Source organism: Mauremys mutica, chromosome 22, assembly GCF_020497125.1.
Source record: "Mauremys mutica isolate MM-2020 ecotype Southern chromosome 22, ASM2049712v1, whole genome shotgun sequence".
NCBI classification, from domain to species: domain Eukaryota; kingdom Metazoa; phylum Chordata; order Testudines; family Geoemydidae; genus Mauremys; species Mauremys mutica.
The window spans coordinates 11,779,317-11,800,239 of record NC_059093.1 but is presented as its reverse complement, the minus strand read 5'-3'; the positions used below and the strand labels follow the sequence as shown (position 1 = coordinate 11,800,239).

General features: G+C 56.6%; 1 protein-coding gene across 8 annotated transcripts in view; it reads right to left on the bottom strand.

Moving 5' to 3' along the window:
• OPCML (opioid binding protein/cell adhesion molecule like) overlaps window positions 1-20,923 on the bottom strand; it is an 823,390-nt gene that overhangs the window by 29,250 nt on the left and 773,217 nt on the right. For 4 of the 8 annotated variants that reach the window (XM_044996764.1, XM_044996763.1, XM_044996765.1 and 1 more), the window contains one exon: window positions 20,183-20,358. In XM_044996764.1, the coding sequence (XP_044852699.1) occupies window positions 20,183-20,358 (176 nt within the window). Of the gene's footprint in view, window positions 1-17,252; window positions 18,503-20,182; window positions 20,359-20,923 lie in introns of those variants that run through there. The other 4 variants (XM_044996762.1, XM_044996767.1, XM_044996761.1 and 1 more) reach the window with 3 other exon arrangements.

The window sequence follows — 20,923 nt, the reverse complement described above, 5'->3', positions numbered from 1 at the left end:
AGGAGACCCCCCCTAGAAGAGGCAGGTAGCAAGGTGGGGGGAAGAGAGGCAGGCAGGTAGCGGAGGGGGGGGGCTAGAGAGAGGCAGGCAGGTAGTGGGGGGGGGATAGAGAGAGGCAGGCAGGTAGCTGGGGGGGGGATAGAGAGAGGCAGGTAGCAGGGGGTGGGTGAGAGAGGCAGGCAGGAGACTCCCCCCTGGAAGAGGCAGGTAGCAGCAGGGGGGGGATAGAGAGAGGCAGGCAGGAGACCCCCCTGGAAGAGGCAGGCAGGTAGCAGCAGGGGGGGGGCGAGAGGCAGGCAGGAGACCCCCCTGGAAGAGGCAGGCAGAAAGCAGGGGGGGCTAGAGAGAGGCAGGTAGTGGAAGAGGTGGGGGGGTCTGTGAGGCAAGAAGGAGACCCCCCTAAAGAACTTGGTACTTCTCTATATAGGAGTGCCTGTATACCAACCTCTTTAAGGGGGTCTCCTTCTTGCCTGACAGACCCCTCTTCCACTACCTGCCTCTCTCTAGCCCCCCCCGCTACCTGCCTCTCTCTAGCCCCCCCCTGCTACTTGCCTGCCTCTTCCCGGGGGGGGGGGGGTCTCCTGCCTGCCTCTCTCTAGCCCCCACCTGCTACTTGCCTGCCTCTCTCTATCCCCCCCCCGCCGCTACCTGCCTGCCTCTTCTTGGGGGGGGTCTCCTGCCTGCCTCTCTCCCCCCCCCCTTGCTACCTGTCTCTTCTGGGGGGGTCTCCTGCCTGCCTCTCTCCCCTACCTGCCTGCCACCTGCCTCTTCCTCCACTGGGGGGGGTTTCCTGCCTGCCTCTCTCCCCCCACCCTTGCTACCTGTCTCTTCTGGGGGGGTCTCCTGCCTGCCTCTCTCCCCTACCTGCCTGCCACCTGCCTCTTCCTCCACTGGGGGGGGTCTCCTTCCTCTCTCTCCCCCCCACCTGCCTTGCTACCTCTCTTCCCCCACCAGTCCTCCTACCTGCCTCTTCCTCAGCTAGGGGTGTCTCCTCTTACCCACTAGAGGTCCTCCTGCTCAGTAGAGTGGGGACTTGAACCCAGGTAACTCACAATCCAAGCGAGCACCATAACCCCCATACTATAGAGGGACACAAGCGCTTTCCTTGCCCTGGTTAATATATAGTTAAAGTGGAACGGTTGAGCAGTAAGAGATTGAGACGCCCAACCCAACTTAACCTACCCAGAAGGGATCTGAACCGGGGTCAGGGCCCACTACAAGTGCGCACCCTAACCTCCACACCATAGAGGGACTTGAAAGCCTCTTTTGCCCCAGTTAATATATAGTTAAAGTGGAACGGTTGAGCAGTAAGAGATTGAGACACCCCTCCCATCTTAACCTACCCAGAAGGGATCTGAACTGGGGTCAGGACCCACTGCAACTGTGCACTCTAACCTCCATACCATAGAGGGACTTGAGAACGTCCTTTGCCCCGGTTAATATATAGTTAAAGTGGAACGCTTGAGCGGTAAGAGATTGAGATGCCCACGCTGTTTTAACCTACCCGGAAGGGAGCTGAACCCGCGCCAGGCCCCAGTGCAAGCACGCACCCTAACTCCTATACCAGAGAAGTACACAAGAGCTTCCTTTGCCCCGGTTAATATGTAGTTAAAGTGGAACGCTTGAGCGATAAGAAATTAAGGGGCTATCCCTTCTCAAGGACCAGAGGTCTTGAACCGGCCACTCACTGGTTTGGGAACAAGGAGCCAAACCACGGGACTACCGAGGGAGCCACAGGGAAGTGGGGGCCCAATTCTCAAGTGCTGTTTACTGCCAGTGGCCCATCTTCAGCAGAAAAGAGAGGGAGCCCCCACATCCCAGCCTGGCACTTAAGCCGTTCAGTTGAGAGCTAAGTGCACAACTCCCTTCTCTTCAAGAAGAAAGGGGATGGGAACCGCCAACCTGCCAACCACTGGGCACGGGCTCTAACCACCGCACTAAGCCAACCGGCTGGCTGGGGCTCTGGCCCAATGACTATGTCACCAAAGTGACCCTCCTTCAACAGAAAAGACAGAGAGAGTCCCCACATGGGAAAGCCGCCTAGCCCGGCACTCAGGCCATTCAGCGGGGAGGCAGGAGATCAAGGTTCACATCCCATCTCAGCAAGAAGGAAGGGGCTTTGAACCCCAACCGCCCACATTCTGGGCACGCAGCACAAGCCCCCGACTACAGCGCGCTGCTGGTTGCCTTATTGGCCCTGTGACTATGTAATGCAAGTAAATGGACCGGCTTCAGCAGAAAAAAAGACAGAGTCAAGGGGCCCAAGCACCCCAGGAGAACACCTCTGAGTCCAGCAGCTGGCGCTTTACTTCAGAACGGGCCATTCGAGTCCTTCCTCAGCAACCTGGGGGAGGAGTTGAACTAGCATCAACCACACGCCGGGTAAGTACCCGAGCCACTGGACTACCCAGTTACCACTGAACAAAAGTAACTTCAGGACAGGCCATTCAAGTTGGGAAGGAGTTGAAGTAGCATGACCCCATGACTATGTAATGTAAGTGGAACATGTCCCTGCCACTCCTCCAGTCTAATGGCGTAATCGAACCACAACCCTGACACTCCCCTGCCAAGCCCCTGACACGCCCACAGGCTAAAGGCATAATCAAAGCACAACCCTGACACGCCCCCGCCAAGCCCCTGACACGCCCCCAGGCTAAGGGCATAATCAAAGCACAACCCTGACACGCCCCCACCAAGCCCCTGACACGCCCCCAGGCTAAAGGCATAATCAAAGCACAACCCTGACACGCCCCCGCCAAGCCCCTGACACGCCCACAGGCTAAAGGCATAATCAAAGCACAACCCTGACACGCCCCCGCCAAGCCCCTGACACGCCCACAGGCTAAAGGCATAATCAAAGCACAACCCTGACACTCCCTGACACGCCCCCAGGCTAAAGGCATAATCAAAGCACAACCCTGACACGCCCCCGCCAAGCCCGCGACACGCCCCCAGGCTAAAGGCATAATCAAAGCATAACCCTGACACGCCCCCGCCAAGCCCCTGACACACCCCCAGGCTAAAGGCATAATCAAAGCACAACCCTGACATGCCCCCGCCAAGCCCCTGACACGCCCCCAGGCTAAAGGCATAATCAAAGCACAACCCTGACACGCCCCTGCCAAGCCCCTGACATGCCTCCCAGGCTAAAGGCATAATTGAACCACAACCCTGCCGCACCCCCACCAAGCCCCTGACACGCCCCCAGGCTAAAGGCATAATCAAAGCACAACCCTGACACGCCCCCCAGGCTATAGGCATAATCAAAGCACAACCCTGACACGCCCCCGCCAAGCCCCTGACACGCCCCCAGGCTAAAGGCATAATCAAAGCACAACCCTGACACGCCCCCGCCAAGCCCCTGACACGCCCACAGGCTAAAGGCATAATAAAAGCATAACCCTGCCACACCCCCACCAAGCCCCTGACACGCCCCCAGGCTAAAGGCATAATCAAAGCACAACCCTGACACGCCCCCCAGGCTATAGGCATAATCAAAGCACAACCCTGACACGCCCACGCCAAGCCCCTGACACGACCCCAGGCTAAAGGCATAATCAAAGCACAACCCTGACACGCCCCCGCCAAGCCCCTGACACGCCCACAGGCTAAAGGCATAATCAAAGCACAACCCTAACACGCCCCCGCCAAGCCCCTGACACGCCCACAGGCTAAAGGCATAATCAAAGCACAACCCTGACACTCCCCTGACACGCCCCCAGGCTAAAGGCATAATCAAAGCACAACCCTGACACGCCCCCGCCAAGCCCCTGACACGCCCCCAGGCTAAAGGCATAATCAAAGCACAACCCTGACATGCCCCCGCCAAGCCCCTGACACGCCCCCAGGCTAAAGGCATAATCAAAGCACAACCCTGACACGCCACCGCCAAGCCCCTGACATGCCTCCCAGGCTAAAGGCATAATTGAACCACAACCCTGCCGCACCCCCACCAAGCCCCTGACACGCCCCCAGGCTAAAGGCATAATCAAAGCACAACCCTGACATGCCCCCCAGGCTATAGGCATAATCAAAGCACAACCCTGACACGCCCCCACCAAGCCCCTGACACGCCCCCATGCTAAGGGCATAATCAAAGCACAACCCTGACACGCCCCCACCAAGCCCCTGACACGCCCCCAGGCTAAAGGCATAATCAAAGCACAACCTTGACACGCCCCCGCCAAGTCCCTGACACGCCCCCAGGCTAAAGGCATAATCAAAGCACAACCCTGACACGCCCCCGCCAAGCCCCCAGGCTAAAGGCATAATCAAAGCATAACCCTGACACGCCCCCGCCAAGCCCCTGACACACCCCCAGGCTAAAGGCATAATCAAAGCACAACCCTGACACGCCCCCGCCAAGCCCCTGACACGCCCCCAGGCTAAAGGCATAATCAAAGCACAACCCTGACACGCCCCCGCCAAGCCCCTGACACGCCCACAGGATAAAGGCATAATCAAAGCATAACCCTGACACGCCCCCACCAAGCCCCTGACATGCCCCCCAGGCTAAAGGCATAATTGAACCACAACCCTGCCACACCCCCACCAAGCCCCTGACACGCCCCCAGGCTAAAGGCATAATCAAAGCACAACCCTGACACGCCCCCCAGGCTATAGGCATAATCAAAGCACAACCCTGACACGCCCCCACCAAGCCCCTGACACGCCCCCAGGCTAAAGGCATAATCAAAGCACAACCCTGACACGCCCCCGCCAAGCCCCTGACACGCCCCCAGGCTAAAGGCATAATCAAAGCACAACCCTGACACGCCCCAGCCAAGCCCCTGACACGCCCCCAGGCTAAAGGCATAATCAAAGCACAACCCTGACACGCCCCCGCCAAGCCCCCGACATGCCCCCAGGCTAAAGGCATAATCAAAGCATAACCCTGACACGCCCCCGCCAAGCCCCTGACACACCCCCAGGCTAAAGGCATAATCAAAGCACAACCCTGACACGCCCCCGCCAAGCCCCTGACACGCCCCCAGGCTAAAGGCATAATCAAAGCACAACCCTGACACGCCCCTGCCAAGCCCCTGACACGCCCACAGGCTAAAGGCATAATCAAAGCATAACCCTGACACGCCCCCACCAAGCCCCTGACATGCCCCCCAGGCTAAAGGCATAATTGAACCACAACCCTGCCACACCCCCACCAAGCCCCTGACACGCCCCCAGGCTAAAGGAATAATCAAAGCACAACCCTGACATGCCCCCCAGGCTATAGGCATAATCAAAGCACAACCCTGACACGCCCCCGCCAAGCCCCTGACACGACCCCATGCTAAGGGCATAATCAAAGCACAACCCTGACACGCCCCCACCAAGCCCCTGACACGCCCCCAGGCTAAAGGCATAATCAAAGCACAACCCTGACACGCCCCCGCCAAGCCCCTGACACGCCCACAGGCTAAAGGCATAATCAAAGCACAACCCTAACACGCCCCCGCCAAGCCCCTGACACGCCCACGGGCTAAAGGCATAATCAAAGCACAACCCTGACACTCCCTGACACGCCCCCAGGCTAAAGGCATAATCAAAGCACAACCCTGACACGCCCCCGCCAAGCCCCCGACACGCCCCCAGGCTAAAGGCATAATCAAAGCATAACCCTGACATGCCCCCGCCAAGCCCCTGACACACCCCCAGGCTAAAGGCATAATCAAAGCACAACCCTGACATGCCCCCGCCAAGCCCCTGACACGCCCCCAGGCTAAAGGCATAATCAAAGCACAACCCTGACACGCCCCCGCCAAGCCCCTGACATGCCTCCCAGGCTAAAGGCATAATTGAACCACAACCCTGCCGCACCCCCACCAAGCCCCTGACACGCCCCCAGGCTAAAGGCATAATCAAAGCACAACCCTGACACGCCCCCCAGGCTATAGGCATAATCAAAGCACAACCCTGACACGCCCCCGCCAAGCCCCTGACACGACCCCATGCTAAGGGCATAATCAAAGCACAACCCTGACACGCCCCCACCAAGCCCCTGACACGCCCCCAGGCTAAAGGCATAATCAAAGCACAACCCTGACACGCCCCCGCCAAGCCCCTGACACGCCCACAGGCTAAAGGCATAATCAAAGCACAACCCTAACACGCCCCCGCCAAGCCCCTGACACGCCCACGGGCTAAAGGCATAATCAAAGCACAACCCTGACACTCCCTGACACGCCCCCAGGCTAAAGGCATAATCAAAGCACAACCCTGACACGCCCCCGCCAAGCCCCCGACACGCCCCCAGGCTAAAGGCATAATCAAAGCATAACCCTGACATGCCCCCGCCAAGCCCCTGACACACCCCCAGGCTAAAGGCATAATCAAAGCACAACCCTGACATGCCCCCGCCAAGCCCCTGACACGCCCCCAGGCTAAAGGCATAATCAAAGCACAACCCTGACACGCCCCCGCCAAGCCCCTGACATGCCTCCCAGGCTAAAGGCATAATTGAACCACAACCCTGCCGCACCCCCACCAAGCCCCTGACACGCCCCCAGGCTAAAGGCATAATCAAAGCACAACCCTGACACGCCCCCCAGGCTATAGGCATAATCAAAGCACAACCCTGACACGCCCCCACCAAGCCCCTGACACGCCCCCATGCTAAGGGCATAATCAAAGCACAACCCTGACACGCCCCCACCAAGCCCCTGACACGCCCCCAGGCTAAAGGCATAATCAAAGCACAACCTTGACACGCCCCCGCCAAGCCCCTGACACGCCCCCAGGCTAAAGGCATAATCAAAGCACAACCCTGACACGCCCCCGCCAAGCCCCCAGGCTAAAGGCATAATCAAAGCATAACCCTGACACGCCCCCGCCAAGCCCCTGACACACCCTCAGGCTAAAGGCATAATCAAAGCACAACCCTGACACGCCCCCGCCAAGCCCCTGACACGCCCCCAGGCTAAAGGCATAATCAAAGCACAACCCTGACACGCCCCCGCCAAGCCCCTGACACGCCCACAGCATAAAGGCATAATCAAAGCATAACCCTGACACGCCCCCACCAAGCCCCTGACACGCCCCCAGGCTAAAGGCATAATTGAACCACAACCCTGCCACACCCCCACCAAGCCCCTGACACGCCCCCAGGCTAAAGGCATAATCAAAGCACAACCCTGACACGCCCCCCAGGCTATAGGCATAATCAAAGCACAACCCTGACACGCCCCCGCCAAGCCCCTGACACGACCCCATGCTAAGGGCATAATCAAAGCACAACCCTGACACGCCCCCACCAAGCCCCTGACACGCCCCCAGGCTAAAGGCATAATCAAAGCACAACCCTGACACGCCCCCGCCAAGCCCCTGACACGCCCACAGGCTAAAGGCATAATCAAAGCACAACCCTAACACGCCCCCGCCAAGCCCCTGACACGCCCACAGGCTAAAGGCATAATCAAAGCACAACCCTGACACTCCCCTGACACGCCCCCAGGCTAAAGGCATAATCAAAGCACAACCCTGACACGCCCCCGCCAAGCCCCCGCCACGCCCCCAGGCTAAAGGCATAATCAAAGCATAACCCTGACACGCCCCCGCCAAGCCCCTGACACACCCCCAGGCTAAAGGCATAATCAAAGCACAACCCTGACATGCCCCCGCCAAGCCCCTGACACGCCCCTGGCTAAAGGCATAATCAAAGCACAACCCTGACACGCCCCCGCCAAGCCCCTGACACGCCCACAGGCTAAAGGCATAATCAAAGCACAACCCTGACACGCCCCCACCAAGCCCCTGACATGCCCCCCAGGCTAAAGGCATAATTGAACCACAACCCTGCCGCACCCCCACCAAGCCCCTGACACGCCCCCAGGCTAAAGGCATAATCAAAGCACAACCCTGACACGCCCCCCAGGCTATAGGCATAATCAAAGCACAACCCTGACACGCCCCCACCAAGCCCCTGACACGCCCCCATGCTAAGGGCATAATCAAAGCACAACCCTGACACGCCCCCACCAAGCCCCTGACAGGCTAAAGGCATAATCAAAGCACAACCCTGACACGCCCCCGCCAAGCCCCTGACACGCCCCCAGGCTAAAGGCACAATCAAAGCACAACCCTGACACTCCCCTGCCAAGCCCCTGACACGCCCCCAGGCTAAAGGCATAATCAAAGCACAATCCTGACATGCCCCCGCCAAGCCCCTGACACGCCCCCAGGCTAAAGGCATAATCAAAGCACAACCCTGACATGCCCCCGCCAAGCCCCTGACACACCCCCAGGCTAAAGGCATAATCAAAGCACAACCCTGACACGCCCCCGACAAGCCCCTGACACGCCCCCAGGCTAAAGGCATAATCAAAGCACAACCCTGACACGCCCCCGCCAAGCCCCTGACACACCCCCAGGCTAAAGGCATAATCAAAGCACAACCCTGACACGCCCCCGCCAAGCCCCTGACACGCCCCCAGGCTAAAGGCATAATCAAAGCACAACCCTGACACTCCCCTGCCAAGCCCCTGACACGCCCCCAGGCTAAAGGCATAATCAAAGCACAACCCTGACACTCCCCTGCCAAGCCCCTGACACGCCCCCAGGCTAAAGGCATAATCAAAGCACAATCCTGACATGCCCCCGCCAAGCCCCTGACACGCCCCCATGCTAAGGGCATAATCAAAGCATAACCCTGACACGCCCCCAGGCTAAAGGCATTATCAAAGCACAATCCTGACATGCCCCCGCCAAGCCCCTGACACTCCCCCAGGCTAAAGGCATAATCAAAGCACAACCCTGACACGCCCCCGCCAAGCCCCTGACACGCCCCCAGGCTAAAGGCATAATCAAAGCACAACCCTGACACGCCCCCGCCAAGCCCCTGACACGCCCACAGGCTAAAGGCATAATCAAAGCACAACCCTGACACGCCCGCACCAAGCCCCTGACACGCCCCCATGCTAAGGGCATAATCAAAGCACAACCCTGACACGCCCCCAGGCTAAAGGCATAATCAAAACACAACCCTGACACGCCCCCGCCAAGCCCCTGACACCCCCAGGCTTAAGGCTTAATCAAAGCACAACCCTGACACGCCCGCACCAAGCCCCTGACACGCCCCCAGGCTAAAGGCATAATCAAAGCACAACTCTGACACGCCCCCGCCAAGCCCCTGACATGCCCACAGGCTAAAGGCATAATCAAAGCACAACCCTGACACGCCCCCACCAAGCCCCTGACATGCCCCCCAGGCTAAAGGCATAATTGAACCACAACCCTGCCACACCCCCACCAAGCCCCTGACACGCCCCCAGGCTAAAGGCATCATCAAAGCACAACTCTGACACGCCCCCGCCAAGCCCCTGACACGCCCACAGGCTAAAGGCATAATCAAAGCACAACCCTGACACGCCCCCACCAAGCCCCTGACATGCCCCCCAGGCTAAAGGCATAATCAAAGCATAACCCTGACACGCCCCCGCCAAGCCCCTGACACGCCCCCAGGCTAAAGGCACAATCAAAGCACAACCCTGACACGCCCCCGCCAAGCCCCTGACACGCCCACAGGCTAAAGGCATAATCAAAGCACAACCCTGACACGCCCCCACCAAGCTCCTGACATGCCCCCCAGGCTAAAGGCATAATTGAACCACAACCCTGCCACTCCCCCGCCAAGCCCCTGACACGCCCCCAGGCTAAAGGCATAATCAAAGCAGAACCCTGACACGCCCCCGCCAAGCCCCTGACATGCCTCCCAGGCTAAAGGCATAATTGAACCACAACCCTGCCGCACCCCCACCAAGCCCCTGACACGCCCCCAGGCTAAAGGCATAATCAAAGCACAACCCTGACACGCCCCCCAGGCTATAGGCATAATCAAAGCACAACCCTGACACGCCCCCACCAAGCCCCTGACACGCCCCCATGCTAAGGGCATAATCAAAGCACAACCCTGACACGCCCCCACCAAGCCCCTGACACGCCCCCAGGCTAAAGGCATAATCAAAGCACAACCCTGACACGCCCCCGCCAAGCCCCTGACACGCCCCCAGGCTAAAGGCATAATCAAAGCACAACCCTGACACGCCCCCGCCAAGCCCCCAGGCTAAAGGCATAATCAAAGCATAACCCTGACACGCCCCCGCCAAGCCCCTGACACACCCTCAGGCTAAAGGCATAATCAAAGCACAACCCTGACACGCCCCCGCCAAGCCCCTGACACGCCCCCAGGCTAAAGGCATAATCAAAGCACAACCCTGACACGCCCCCGCCAAGCCCCTGACACGCCCACAGCATAAAGGCATAATCAAAGCATAACCCTGACACGCCCCCACCAAGCCCCTGACATGCCCCCCAGGCTAAAGGCATAATTGAACCACAACCCTGCCACACCCCCACCAAGCCCCTGACACGCCCCCAGGCTAAAGGCATAATCAAAGCACAACCCTGACACGCCCCCCAGGCTATAGGCATAATCAAAGCACAACCCTGACACGCCCCCGCCAAGCCCCTGACACGCCCCCATGCTAAGGGCATAATCAAAGCACAACCCTGACACGCCCCCACCAAGCCCCTGACACGCCCCCAGGCTAAAGGCATAATCAAAGCACAACCCTGACACGCCCCCGCCAAGCCCCTGACACGCCCACAGGCTAAAGGCATAATCAAAGCACAACCCTAACACGCCCCCGCCAAGCCCCTGACACGCCCACAGGCTAAAGGCATAATCAAAGCACAACCCTGACACTCCCCTGACACGCCCCCAGGCTAAAGGCATAATCAAAGCACAACCCTGACACGCCCCCGCCAAGCCCCCGCCACGCCCCCAGGCTAAAGGCATAATCAAAGCATAACCCTGACACGCCCCGCCAAGCCCTGACACACCCCAGGCTAAAGGCATAATCAAAGCACAACCCTGACACGCCCCCGCCAAGCCCCTGACACGCCCCTGGCTAAAGGCATAATCAAAGCACAACCCTGACACGCCCCCGCCAAGCCCCTGACACGCCCACAGGCTAAAGGCATAATCAAAGCACAACCCTAACACGCCCCCGCCAAGCCCCTGACACGCCCACAGGCTAAAGGCATAATCAAAGCACAACCCTGACACTCCCCTGACACGCCCCCAGGCTAAAGGCATAATCAAAGCACAACCCTGACACGCCCCCGCCAAGCCCCTGACACGCCCACAGGCTAAAGGCATAATCAAAGCACAACCCTAACACGCCCCCGCCAAGCCCCTGACACGCCCACAGGCTAAAGGCATAATCAAAGCACAACCCTGACACTCCCCTGACACGCCCCCAGGCTAAAGGCATAATCAAAGCACAACCCTGACACGCCCCCGCCAAGCCCCCGCCACGCCCCCAGGCTAAAGGCATAATCAAAGCATAACCCTGACACGCCCCCGCCAAGCCCCTGACACACCCCCAGGCTAAAGGCATAATCAAAGCACAACCCTGACATGCCCCCGCCAAGCCCCTGACACGCCCCTGGCTAAAGGCATAATCAAAGCACAACCCTGACACGCCCCCGCCAAGCCCCTGACACGCCCACAGGCTAAAGGCATAATCAAAGCACAACCCTGACACGCCCCCACCAAGCCCCTGACATGCCCCCCAGGCTAAAGGCATAATTGAACCACAACCCTGCCGCACCCCCACCAAGCCCCTGACACGCCCCCAGGCTAAAGGCATAATCAAAGCACCACCCTGACACGCCCCCCAGGCTATAGGCATAATCAAAGCACAACCCTGACACGCCCCCACCAAGCCACTGACACGCCCCCATGCTAAGGGCATAATCAAAGCACAACCCTGACACGCCCCCACCAAGCCCCTGACAGGCTAAAGGCATAATCAAAGCACAACCCTGACACGCCCCCGCCAAGCCCCTGACACGCCCCCAGGCTAAAGGCACAATCAAAGCACAACCCTGACACTCCCCTGCCAAGCCCCTGACACGCCCCCAGGCTAAAGGCATAATCAAAGAAAAAGCCTGACACTCCGCCGCCAAGCCCCTGACACGCCCCCAGGCTAAAGGCATAATCAAAGCACAACCCTGACATGCCCCCGCCAAGCCCCTGACACGCCCCCAGGCTAAAGGCATAATCAAAGCACAACCCTGACACGCCCCGGCCTAGCCCCTGACTCTCCCCCTGGCTAAAGGCATAATCAAAGCACAACCCTGACACGCCCCCGACAAGCCCCTGACACGCCCCCAGGCTAAAGGCATAATCAAAGCACAACCCTGACACTCCCCTGCCAAGCCCCTGACACGCCCCCAGGCTAAAGGCATAATCAAAGCACAAACCTGACAAGCCCCCGCCAAGCCCCTGACACGCCCCCATGCTAAGGGCATAATCAAAGCATAACCCTGACACGCCCCCAGGCTAAAGGCATTATCAAAGCACAATCCTGACATGCCCCCGCCAAGCCCCTGACACACCCCCAGGCTAAAGGCATAATCAAAGCACAACCCTGACACGCCCCCGCCAAGCCCCTGACACGCCCCCAGGCTAAAGGCATAATCAAAGCACAACCCTGACACGCCCCCGCCAAGCCCCTGACACGCCCACAGGCTAAAGGCATAATCAAAGCACAACCCTGACACGCCCGCACCAAGCCCCTGACACGCCCCCATGCTAAGGGCATAATCAAAGCACAACCCTGACACGCCCCCAGGCTAAAGGCATAATCAAAGCACAACCCTGACACGCCCCCGCCAAGCCCCTGACACGCCCCCAGGCTAAAGGCATAATCAAAGCACAACCCTGACACGCCCCCGCCAAGCCCCTGACACGCCCCCAGGCTAAAGGCATAATCAAAGCACAACTCTGACACGCCCCCGCCAAGCCCCTGACATGCCCACAGGCTAAAGGCATAATCAAAGCACAACCCTGACACGCCCCCACCAAGCCCCTGACATGCCCCCCCAGGCTAAAGGCATAATTGAACCACAACCCTGCCACACCCCCACCAAGCCCCTGACACGCCCCCAGGCTAAAGGCATCATCAAAGCACAACTCTGACACGCCCCCGCCAAGCCCCTGACACGCCCACAGGCTAAAGGCATAATCAAAGCACAACCCTGACACGCCCCCACCAAGCCCCTGACATGCCCCCCAGGCTAAAGGCATAATCAAAGCATAACCCTGACACGCCCCGCCAAGCCCCTGACACGCCCCCAGGCTACAGGCACAATCAAAGCACAACCCTGACACGCCCCCGCCAAGCCCCTGACACGCCCACAGGCTAAAGGCATAATCAAAGCACAACCCTGACACGCCCCCACCAAGCTCCTGACAAGCCCCCCAGGCTAAAGGCATAATTGAACCACAACCCTGCCACACCCCCACCAAGCCCCTGACACGCCCCCAGGCTAAAGGCATAATCAAAGCACAACCCTGACACGCCCCCGCCAAGCCCCTGACACGCCCCCAGGCTAAAGGCATAATCAAAGCACAACCCTGACATGCCCCCACCAAGCCCCTGACACGCCCACAGGCTAAAGGCATAATCAAAGCACAACCCTGACACGCCCCCACCAAGCCCCTGACACGCCCCCAGGCTAAAGGCATAGTCAAAGCACAACCCTGACACGCCCCCCAGGCTATAGGCATAATGAAAGCACAACCCTGACACGCCCCCGCCAAGCCCCTGACACGCCCCCATGCTAAGGGCATAATCAAAGCACAACCCTGACACGCCCCCACCAAGCCCCTGACACGCCCCCAGGCTAAAGGCATAATCAAAGCACAACCCTGACACGCCCCCGCCAAGCCCCTGACACGCCCCCAGGCTAAGGGCATAATCAAAGCACAACCCTGACACGCCCCCGCCAAGCCCCTGATACGCCCCCAGGCTAAAGGCATAATCAAAGCACAACCCTGACACGCCCCCCAGGCTAAAGGCATAATCAAAGCACAACCCTGACACGCCCCCATGCTAAGGGCATAATCAAAGCACAACCCTGACACGCCCCCGCCAAGCCCCTGACACGCCCCCAGGCTAAAGGCATAATCAAAGCACAACCCTGACACGCCCCCGCCAAGCCCCTGACACACCCCCCAGGCTAAAGGCATAATCAAAGCACAACCCTGACACGCCCCCACCAAGCCCCTGACATGCCCCCCAGGCTAAAGGCATAATTGAACCACAACCCTACCACACCCCCATAGGGTAGATGCATCATCAAAAGACACACCCCCCTACGATGCCCCCATAGGCTCTAGGCATCCTGGCTAAGCCACTGACACAACCCCATTACACCCTGGCACACTCTCACCAAGCCCCTGCCATGCCTGCATAGGCTCGCGCCATCATCGTAACACACCCCCTGACACTTGCCCACTACACCGCTATAGGTTTTAATCAGCCTCAATTACCCCCCCCCATAGCCTTGAGGAAGCCCTCCCGCCATGGCCCTGATATGCAGCCTTGAAACATGTCCCCGACACCCGCGTGTGCTCACATCAGCCTTGATACAGGCCCCTGCCAAGCCCGTGTACACTCAGCTCACACCCTTGAAACATCCTGGTGGCCTCGTGTCATCCTCAGACCACACCTCTGAGCCTGCCGCCATCCGTGCCCTCCCCATGTGTGGGCTGACTAGTCCCCTGCCCACCCTTATTTGTACCCCTCTGCCCAATGTGCCCCCTCCCACTCTGTGTGCGATGAGCCCCGTCCATTCACGCTTCACTGTAGGGCAGGGCCGGCTTTACGACGTGTGGGGCCCAATTCAAACATTTTCAGCGGGGCCCCAGCAGGTATGACTAAAAAAAAAAAGCCTTTCATTGCTTAGCAATCAGTTCCCTATAAAAAGTTCTGATTTAAGGGATGTGCACAGTATGTATTTTTTGTACCAATAGGGCTACCATACGTCCGTATTTTCCTCCCGGATGGTGATTTAAGAACCAAAAAGCCTGACGTGTCCGGGAACATATGGCTGTCTGTTAATTCGACCTCAAGTTCTTTTTTAAAAAGACGGGCCTGAACCAGAAATGAGCTCCGTTTTACATGTGTGGGGCCCCGCCACTCCCGGGGGGGGGGGGGTGCTAGGGTGACCAGATGGCCTGATTTTCTAAGGACAGTCCTAATTTTTGGGTCTTTTTCTTATATAGGATCCTATTATCCCTGGCCCGATTTTTCACACTTGCTGTCAGGTCATCCTAGGGTGTGCACATGTGGGTCCCAGCTGCTCCCTGCAGGGTTACTGCCCTGGGACCGGCAGGGCGCCAGTGGACATGGGGCTGGCTGGAGGCAGGGCAGGGGCTGACTGGAGGTAGAGTCCAGCTGCAGGCAGTTCAAGGGGTACAGGGTTGGCTGGAGACAGGGGGTGTGTGGGGTGGGCTGGCTGGCTTCAGGCAGGGCCACGGGGGGGCAGTGCGGCATGGGTTGGCAGGGCTGGACTGGCTGGCTTCAGGCAGGGGTGTGTGGCAGGGGCTGGCTGGAGTCAGGTCAGGGGGTGCAGGGCTGGTGCGGGCAGGGCAGGGGGGGGTGCGGCAGGGGCTGGCTGGAGACGGGCTGGCTGTGGGGAGGGTGTGCGGGACTAGCTGGAGATAGGCAGGGCAGGGGGTGCGGGGATGGCTGGAGACAGGGGCTGGTGCGGGGCTGGAGGCAGGGCAGGGGGTGCGGGGATGGCTGGAGACAGGGGCTGATGCGGGGCTGGAGGCAGGGCAGCGGGTGCGGGGCTGGAGGCAGGGCAGCGGGTGCGGGGCTGGAGGCAGGGCAGCGGGTGCGGGGCTGGCTGGAGACAGGGGCTGGTGCGGGGCTGGAGGCAGGGCAGCGGGTGCGGGGCTGGAGGCAAGGCAGGAGGTGCGGGGTTGGCCGCAGGTAGGTGGTATGGGGCTGGTGTGAGCAGGGGCTGGCTGCAGGCAGGGGGTGCAGGTACAGGGAGTACAGCCCACCCTGTACGGTAAGTGCCCCCTCCCCCACCAGGGTAGCAGCAGCACCCTAGGGCTCTGCAGGTATTTAAAGGGCCCGGGGCTCCCCTGCTTCCACTGCCCCAGCCCTTTAAATAGCCGAGGGAGCCCTGGGGAAGCGGCAGGGCTCCGGGGGCTATTTAAAGCGCTGGAGCAGTAGAAGCATCGGGAGCCCTGGACTTTTTAAATATCCCCCAGAGCCCCACAGCCCTACCCCAGGGCTCCAGCCGTGGAGCTGTGGTGGCAATTTAAAGGGCCTGGGGCTCCAGCCCCTGCTGGGAGCCCCAGGCCCTTTAAATTGCCCCCTGGGGAAGCCAGGCCACCTCGGTACAGCGCCCCGGCTCTTGATGCTACGCCGTACTGGGGCTTGAGTGCGGGGCCCGATTCAGGGGAATTGGTTGAATTGACCTAAAGTCGGCCCTGCTGTGGAGCGTCTTTTGTATAGATGGGAGAGAGAGCTCAGTGGTTTGAGCATTGGCCTCCTAAATCCAGCGTGGTGAGCTCAGTCCTTAAGAGGGCCCCCTTAGGGATCTGGGGCAAAATCAGTACTTGGTCCTGCTAGTGAAGGCAGGGGGCTGGACTCAATGAGCTTTCAGGGTCCCTTCCAGCTCTATGCAATCGATATATATGCATGAAGGACAAAGAGGTGACAATTGCCTTTATTTGATTTGTAACCTCAAACATGCAACCACCACCCCATGTCCACAACTAGCACTAAATGTTCATGTTCTCTCTCATTGTAACTGCTGCTACCTGTTGCTCTAAAGTACTATGTCTTTACAAAGCACTTCCATCCAGCCCGTCTTTCACAGTATTTTATCTTCTCCCTGTAGAGCATCATTCCCATGCCGGGAATGCGGCGCTGAAGCCCGGCAGCTGTTGACTAGTGCACAGCAACCTGGACCCAAGTCTTATGTCAGGCCCACAGCCGGGGTAAAATCAAATGCAAAAGAAACACTCAGTTAATGAGAAATGATAATGGAACCGTATCTAGACATTGTCTGATTACAAATCATATACTTTAATAACATACAGAATTGTTTAGAATCACTCCCTTTGAGTATATAAAACAAAGACGTTTATAGTTTATTTCCATTCTAGCAGCTTTGTTTGAAAATGAAACCAGACTCTTTTATACCTAGCAAGGAGATTTTGCGTTAGCTTCACTTTCTTCTGGTCACATAGTGGTGCAAGGTTTACCTTACAAATCTCCCCCATCCCCTACTAAAGCCATAAAGCTGCTTGCATTGGAACTGAAATGAGGCCATAATGGGAGTATTTCTGTTCAGCATAGATTTTGTAAAGATTCAGTTCACCCCAAATTAAAAATTGGGGCTTCTCGCAAACTGACAGTGTCCCTGTAACGGTGTCCTGAAGGGGGAAAATATACACATTAGGATGGTGCACCTTGTTATGCCTTTATGCTGTACAAAGGCAACCTCATACCTTTATTTAATTCATCAAGCATATGTTCCTTTGATTGTTTGTTTTAAGCTATTAGAAGTAGCAGAAACATCAAGTCTGGTCATCTCTGCTTTTGGTGAAGGACTAGCTGGGGTCTCAGAGAAAAGTTAGCCAAGCTTTGTCAGCCTTTGGCGATGAAAGAGTGAATAATTAACAAAGAGAACTTTTCTGCTGTTTGTGGGACATTTGCGTTCAATAGTTTTAATAATAATAATAATTAATCAGGCTTCAATTCCTCAGTATTGGTGATGTCCAAATCCTCCAAGTTCTCTGGTAACCACAGTGTAAACAAGACCTCACTTTCTAATGGAGAAATGAAGCAAGTGCATACTTGTTCCCATGTCCCCACACCCCAAGCACCTTTTAAATATATCATAAAGAAATCAGGGGCACACATCCAATCTTTGCTTTCCTTAGTGGGTCACCTTTAAGACAAAATCCTCAATCATCTTGCGGCAGATGTGCCCTCAGATTGATTCTGCTGTGTAAGTGCCCTGAGAGCTTTTAGTTGTTTAAATGTACAAAGCAAATATGTAACCTTACTGATATCAATGGATTTGCACCCACTCATAGATCTGAAATTGACCATGTGCAGTGAAGTCCTCAAAGCATAAACCCATCAAATAAATGCTGCAGCCTCTCCCTGCTGGAGCTGAGGAACTCTGCAGACCCCTGGCACCGACTGATAGTCATTTGTCCAAACCCTTTGATTATCCGAATGAATGTCGTGTCCCCTGTTACATTTGTATAACTGAGTTTGCCCTGCTTTATACAAAACAACTAGAGGCTCATTCTATCACGGCAGACCAACGCTCCAGAATACCGGCACTGCAAAGCCGTGCATGGGTCTGTGCAACTGGAATACACTTTGCCAGATTGACTTCTGCAAAGATGGGACCAAGGCGGCTGTGACTAATGTGTGTTTATACAAACTGGCTCCTTCCTGCTTAGAAGAAAAATCCGTGCCCGGTCAGTTCCTTCCTTCCATCCTTCCTTAGAACAGATCGCTGGCCTTAAATCTGTGCATGCTTGCCCATTTGGGCTGATCTAGGAGTCAGACATCATTCGTAACAAGCCTACGTGGCAAAGGCGTCTGGGTGTTGCAAGCAAATGAAGGGAAGAACATGCTGTATCAACCTGCCCATGCTGTGGGTTCACTTATTTCTAAAACAGAGGACAATGGAGACAGACAGGGAGAGAACAGAAAGGGGAGGGGGAGAAAATATATAATTCATGTTTTCAGACAGTTGATGAAAGAATGATCATTAGAAAGGTGAGTACACACTGATGACAATGCGCATGCCGCTGACATGGTTACACAGAACAGGCAGGAAGTGTGGTTACCATTGGAAAAAATGACAGCATCTCTCTCTCCATACATCCCGCCTCACATTTGCTTGTCTACACTTGAAAGACAATTTGGATTAAGGGAGGTTGTGAATTTAAAGCACAGTAGCTATTCCTGAATAACTCTGTGTGTGGACGCTCTTATTTCAGAATAAGCAAGCTTTGTTCTGGTTTAGCTTAATCCAGTTTGAAAATGGATTAAACTACACAGGAACAAGGCAATCTTATTTCAGAATAAGTGTGTCCACACGTGGAGTTATTTGAGAATAGTTATTCTGGGATAATCCCATGTGTACAGAAGCCCCCAGTGATGAGAGTCTACTGCAGAGGAAGCTATATACTTTTCTGCCTTGGGTATCAGCACAAATATCAGCTAAGTACATGGGATCATAATGACAGGGGCTGAGGCATACGGAGAGAACACTGGTAGATTTTCAGATGCCTGGTGAGACTGGCAAGTGAACTCAACAGCCTGCAATCTGGGAGCGACTAGGAGACAATAAACTTGGACCCCTCTGCTCTATGTTATATCACTTTTGCAGACTGCAACCCCGGTTTTAAAGAAGGCCCCGGCAGAGCAATGTCTCTGACCCCCGGCACCGCTCAATGCTTTGCCACGAGAAAATGCTGAGCAGGGCTGCTGGCGAGGACGGTGTCCATGGAGGTGGCATTTTGGAGGCATAGACATGAAGATGGAAATGGTTTAGTGAGGTGCAGAACTGAGGCCACTACAAAGGTATGGAAGAGGTTGCTTTCCCTTTCCAGGCGAGGGAACCGGATTCATTTCCCAAGGCAGCGTACTCTAATGGAACAAGACTGGGACTGGGAGCCAGGCTTACCCAACCCCGGCTCAGCCACTGACTCCTACCCGCTCACCCGTACTCACTGTGTGCCTCAGTTTACGTAGCTGTAAAATGTAAATGACAGTGCTTGCCTACTTCAGAGAGGTGCTGGGAGGATTCACTCGTGTGTACAGTGCTTTGGAGACACGAGGCTTTAGATTAAATATCATTGGGGCAGGTGGGGGTGGGGGAATGAAGCACACTCATTGGTGAGGTGACATCACATTTTGCTCACAGAAAGAGAAAATGGCTCCCTTTAGTACTCGGCTGCTAGCGGTATATATCTGTGTGCGTTAGTGAATAAGCAGGGTCGGGTTCTTCTAAGCATAAGGGCCTCATTTATTTGCAGCTTGGACTTGAGGAGGAAGCATTGAATTAAATGGCCAGATTCCACTTCCTCAGGATGGTGGGTTCATCGCTTATCTTGTTTTGCCTCACATCTCTCTGCAGGTGAGATTCAGAGTCACTCTCCCCCAGAGGACCCCACACAGGCCCACGCCACTTACGCCCTGAAAGTAGGGCACCCACAGCCTTGGACTGGCACTTTGCAGGGAGCTGAATTCCACCCTTTGCAAGGCTCAGTGGTTATCCAGCTCCCTCCATCAGTACCGGAAGCGTCTCCTCACAAAGCACAGGCTCCGCCCCTCATACCTACCGTACAGGATTATACTGGCATTGGTGTTCCCCAGCTTGTTAGTGGCCACGCAGGTGTAGTTGCCGTAATCCTTCTCCGAGACATTGAAGAAGGTCAGCGTGGACATTCGACCTTTGTTCTCAATTCTCACTCCATCCAGCCCATTGGCTAATCTGTGGGGCGAGAAAGACGAAGGGCTGGTCCCCCCAATGACAGGCTCGATCAATTCCCGCCCCCATGCAGTCCCACCAGCTATATCTAGGTTAGCAGGGAAAGCCCCGCCAGTCCCCAGATCAGGCCCTCCCAGCTTGCTGTCACCAGGACACTGGACTAGTTCGGCTGGTCTAAAGCAGAGTGACTCTCGTCATTTTAGCGGAGCTATGCCACTGCCCCAAAGTCTCCCTCTCCTCCTGAAGGTTCCCCGGTCCAGGATATTTTCTGCCAGGTTATTGAGAAGGTTTTTCCAGCTAAAGGGACCCCTGGACCAGGCCATCACTGAGGGTTCATCTCCACTGGAGCAGGAGGTTTAATTTCCATTTCAGGTAGCCATGCTAGCTAGCTCGAGCCAACCTGCTAAACACAGCACTGTCACTGGGGCAGCACAGGGTGATGGGATGGGCTAGGCACCCGATTATTTAGCCTGGGTTTCAGATGAGACTGTTTTTGGCATGGTTACACCATTCCATTGAGCTGCAGCAACACTGCTATTTTTAGCATGCTAGCTTGATTGGAGCTAGCAGGGGTATGTCTACCTGAGCGAAA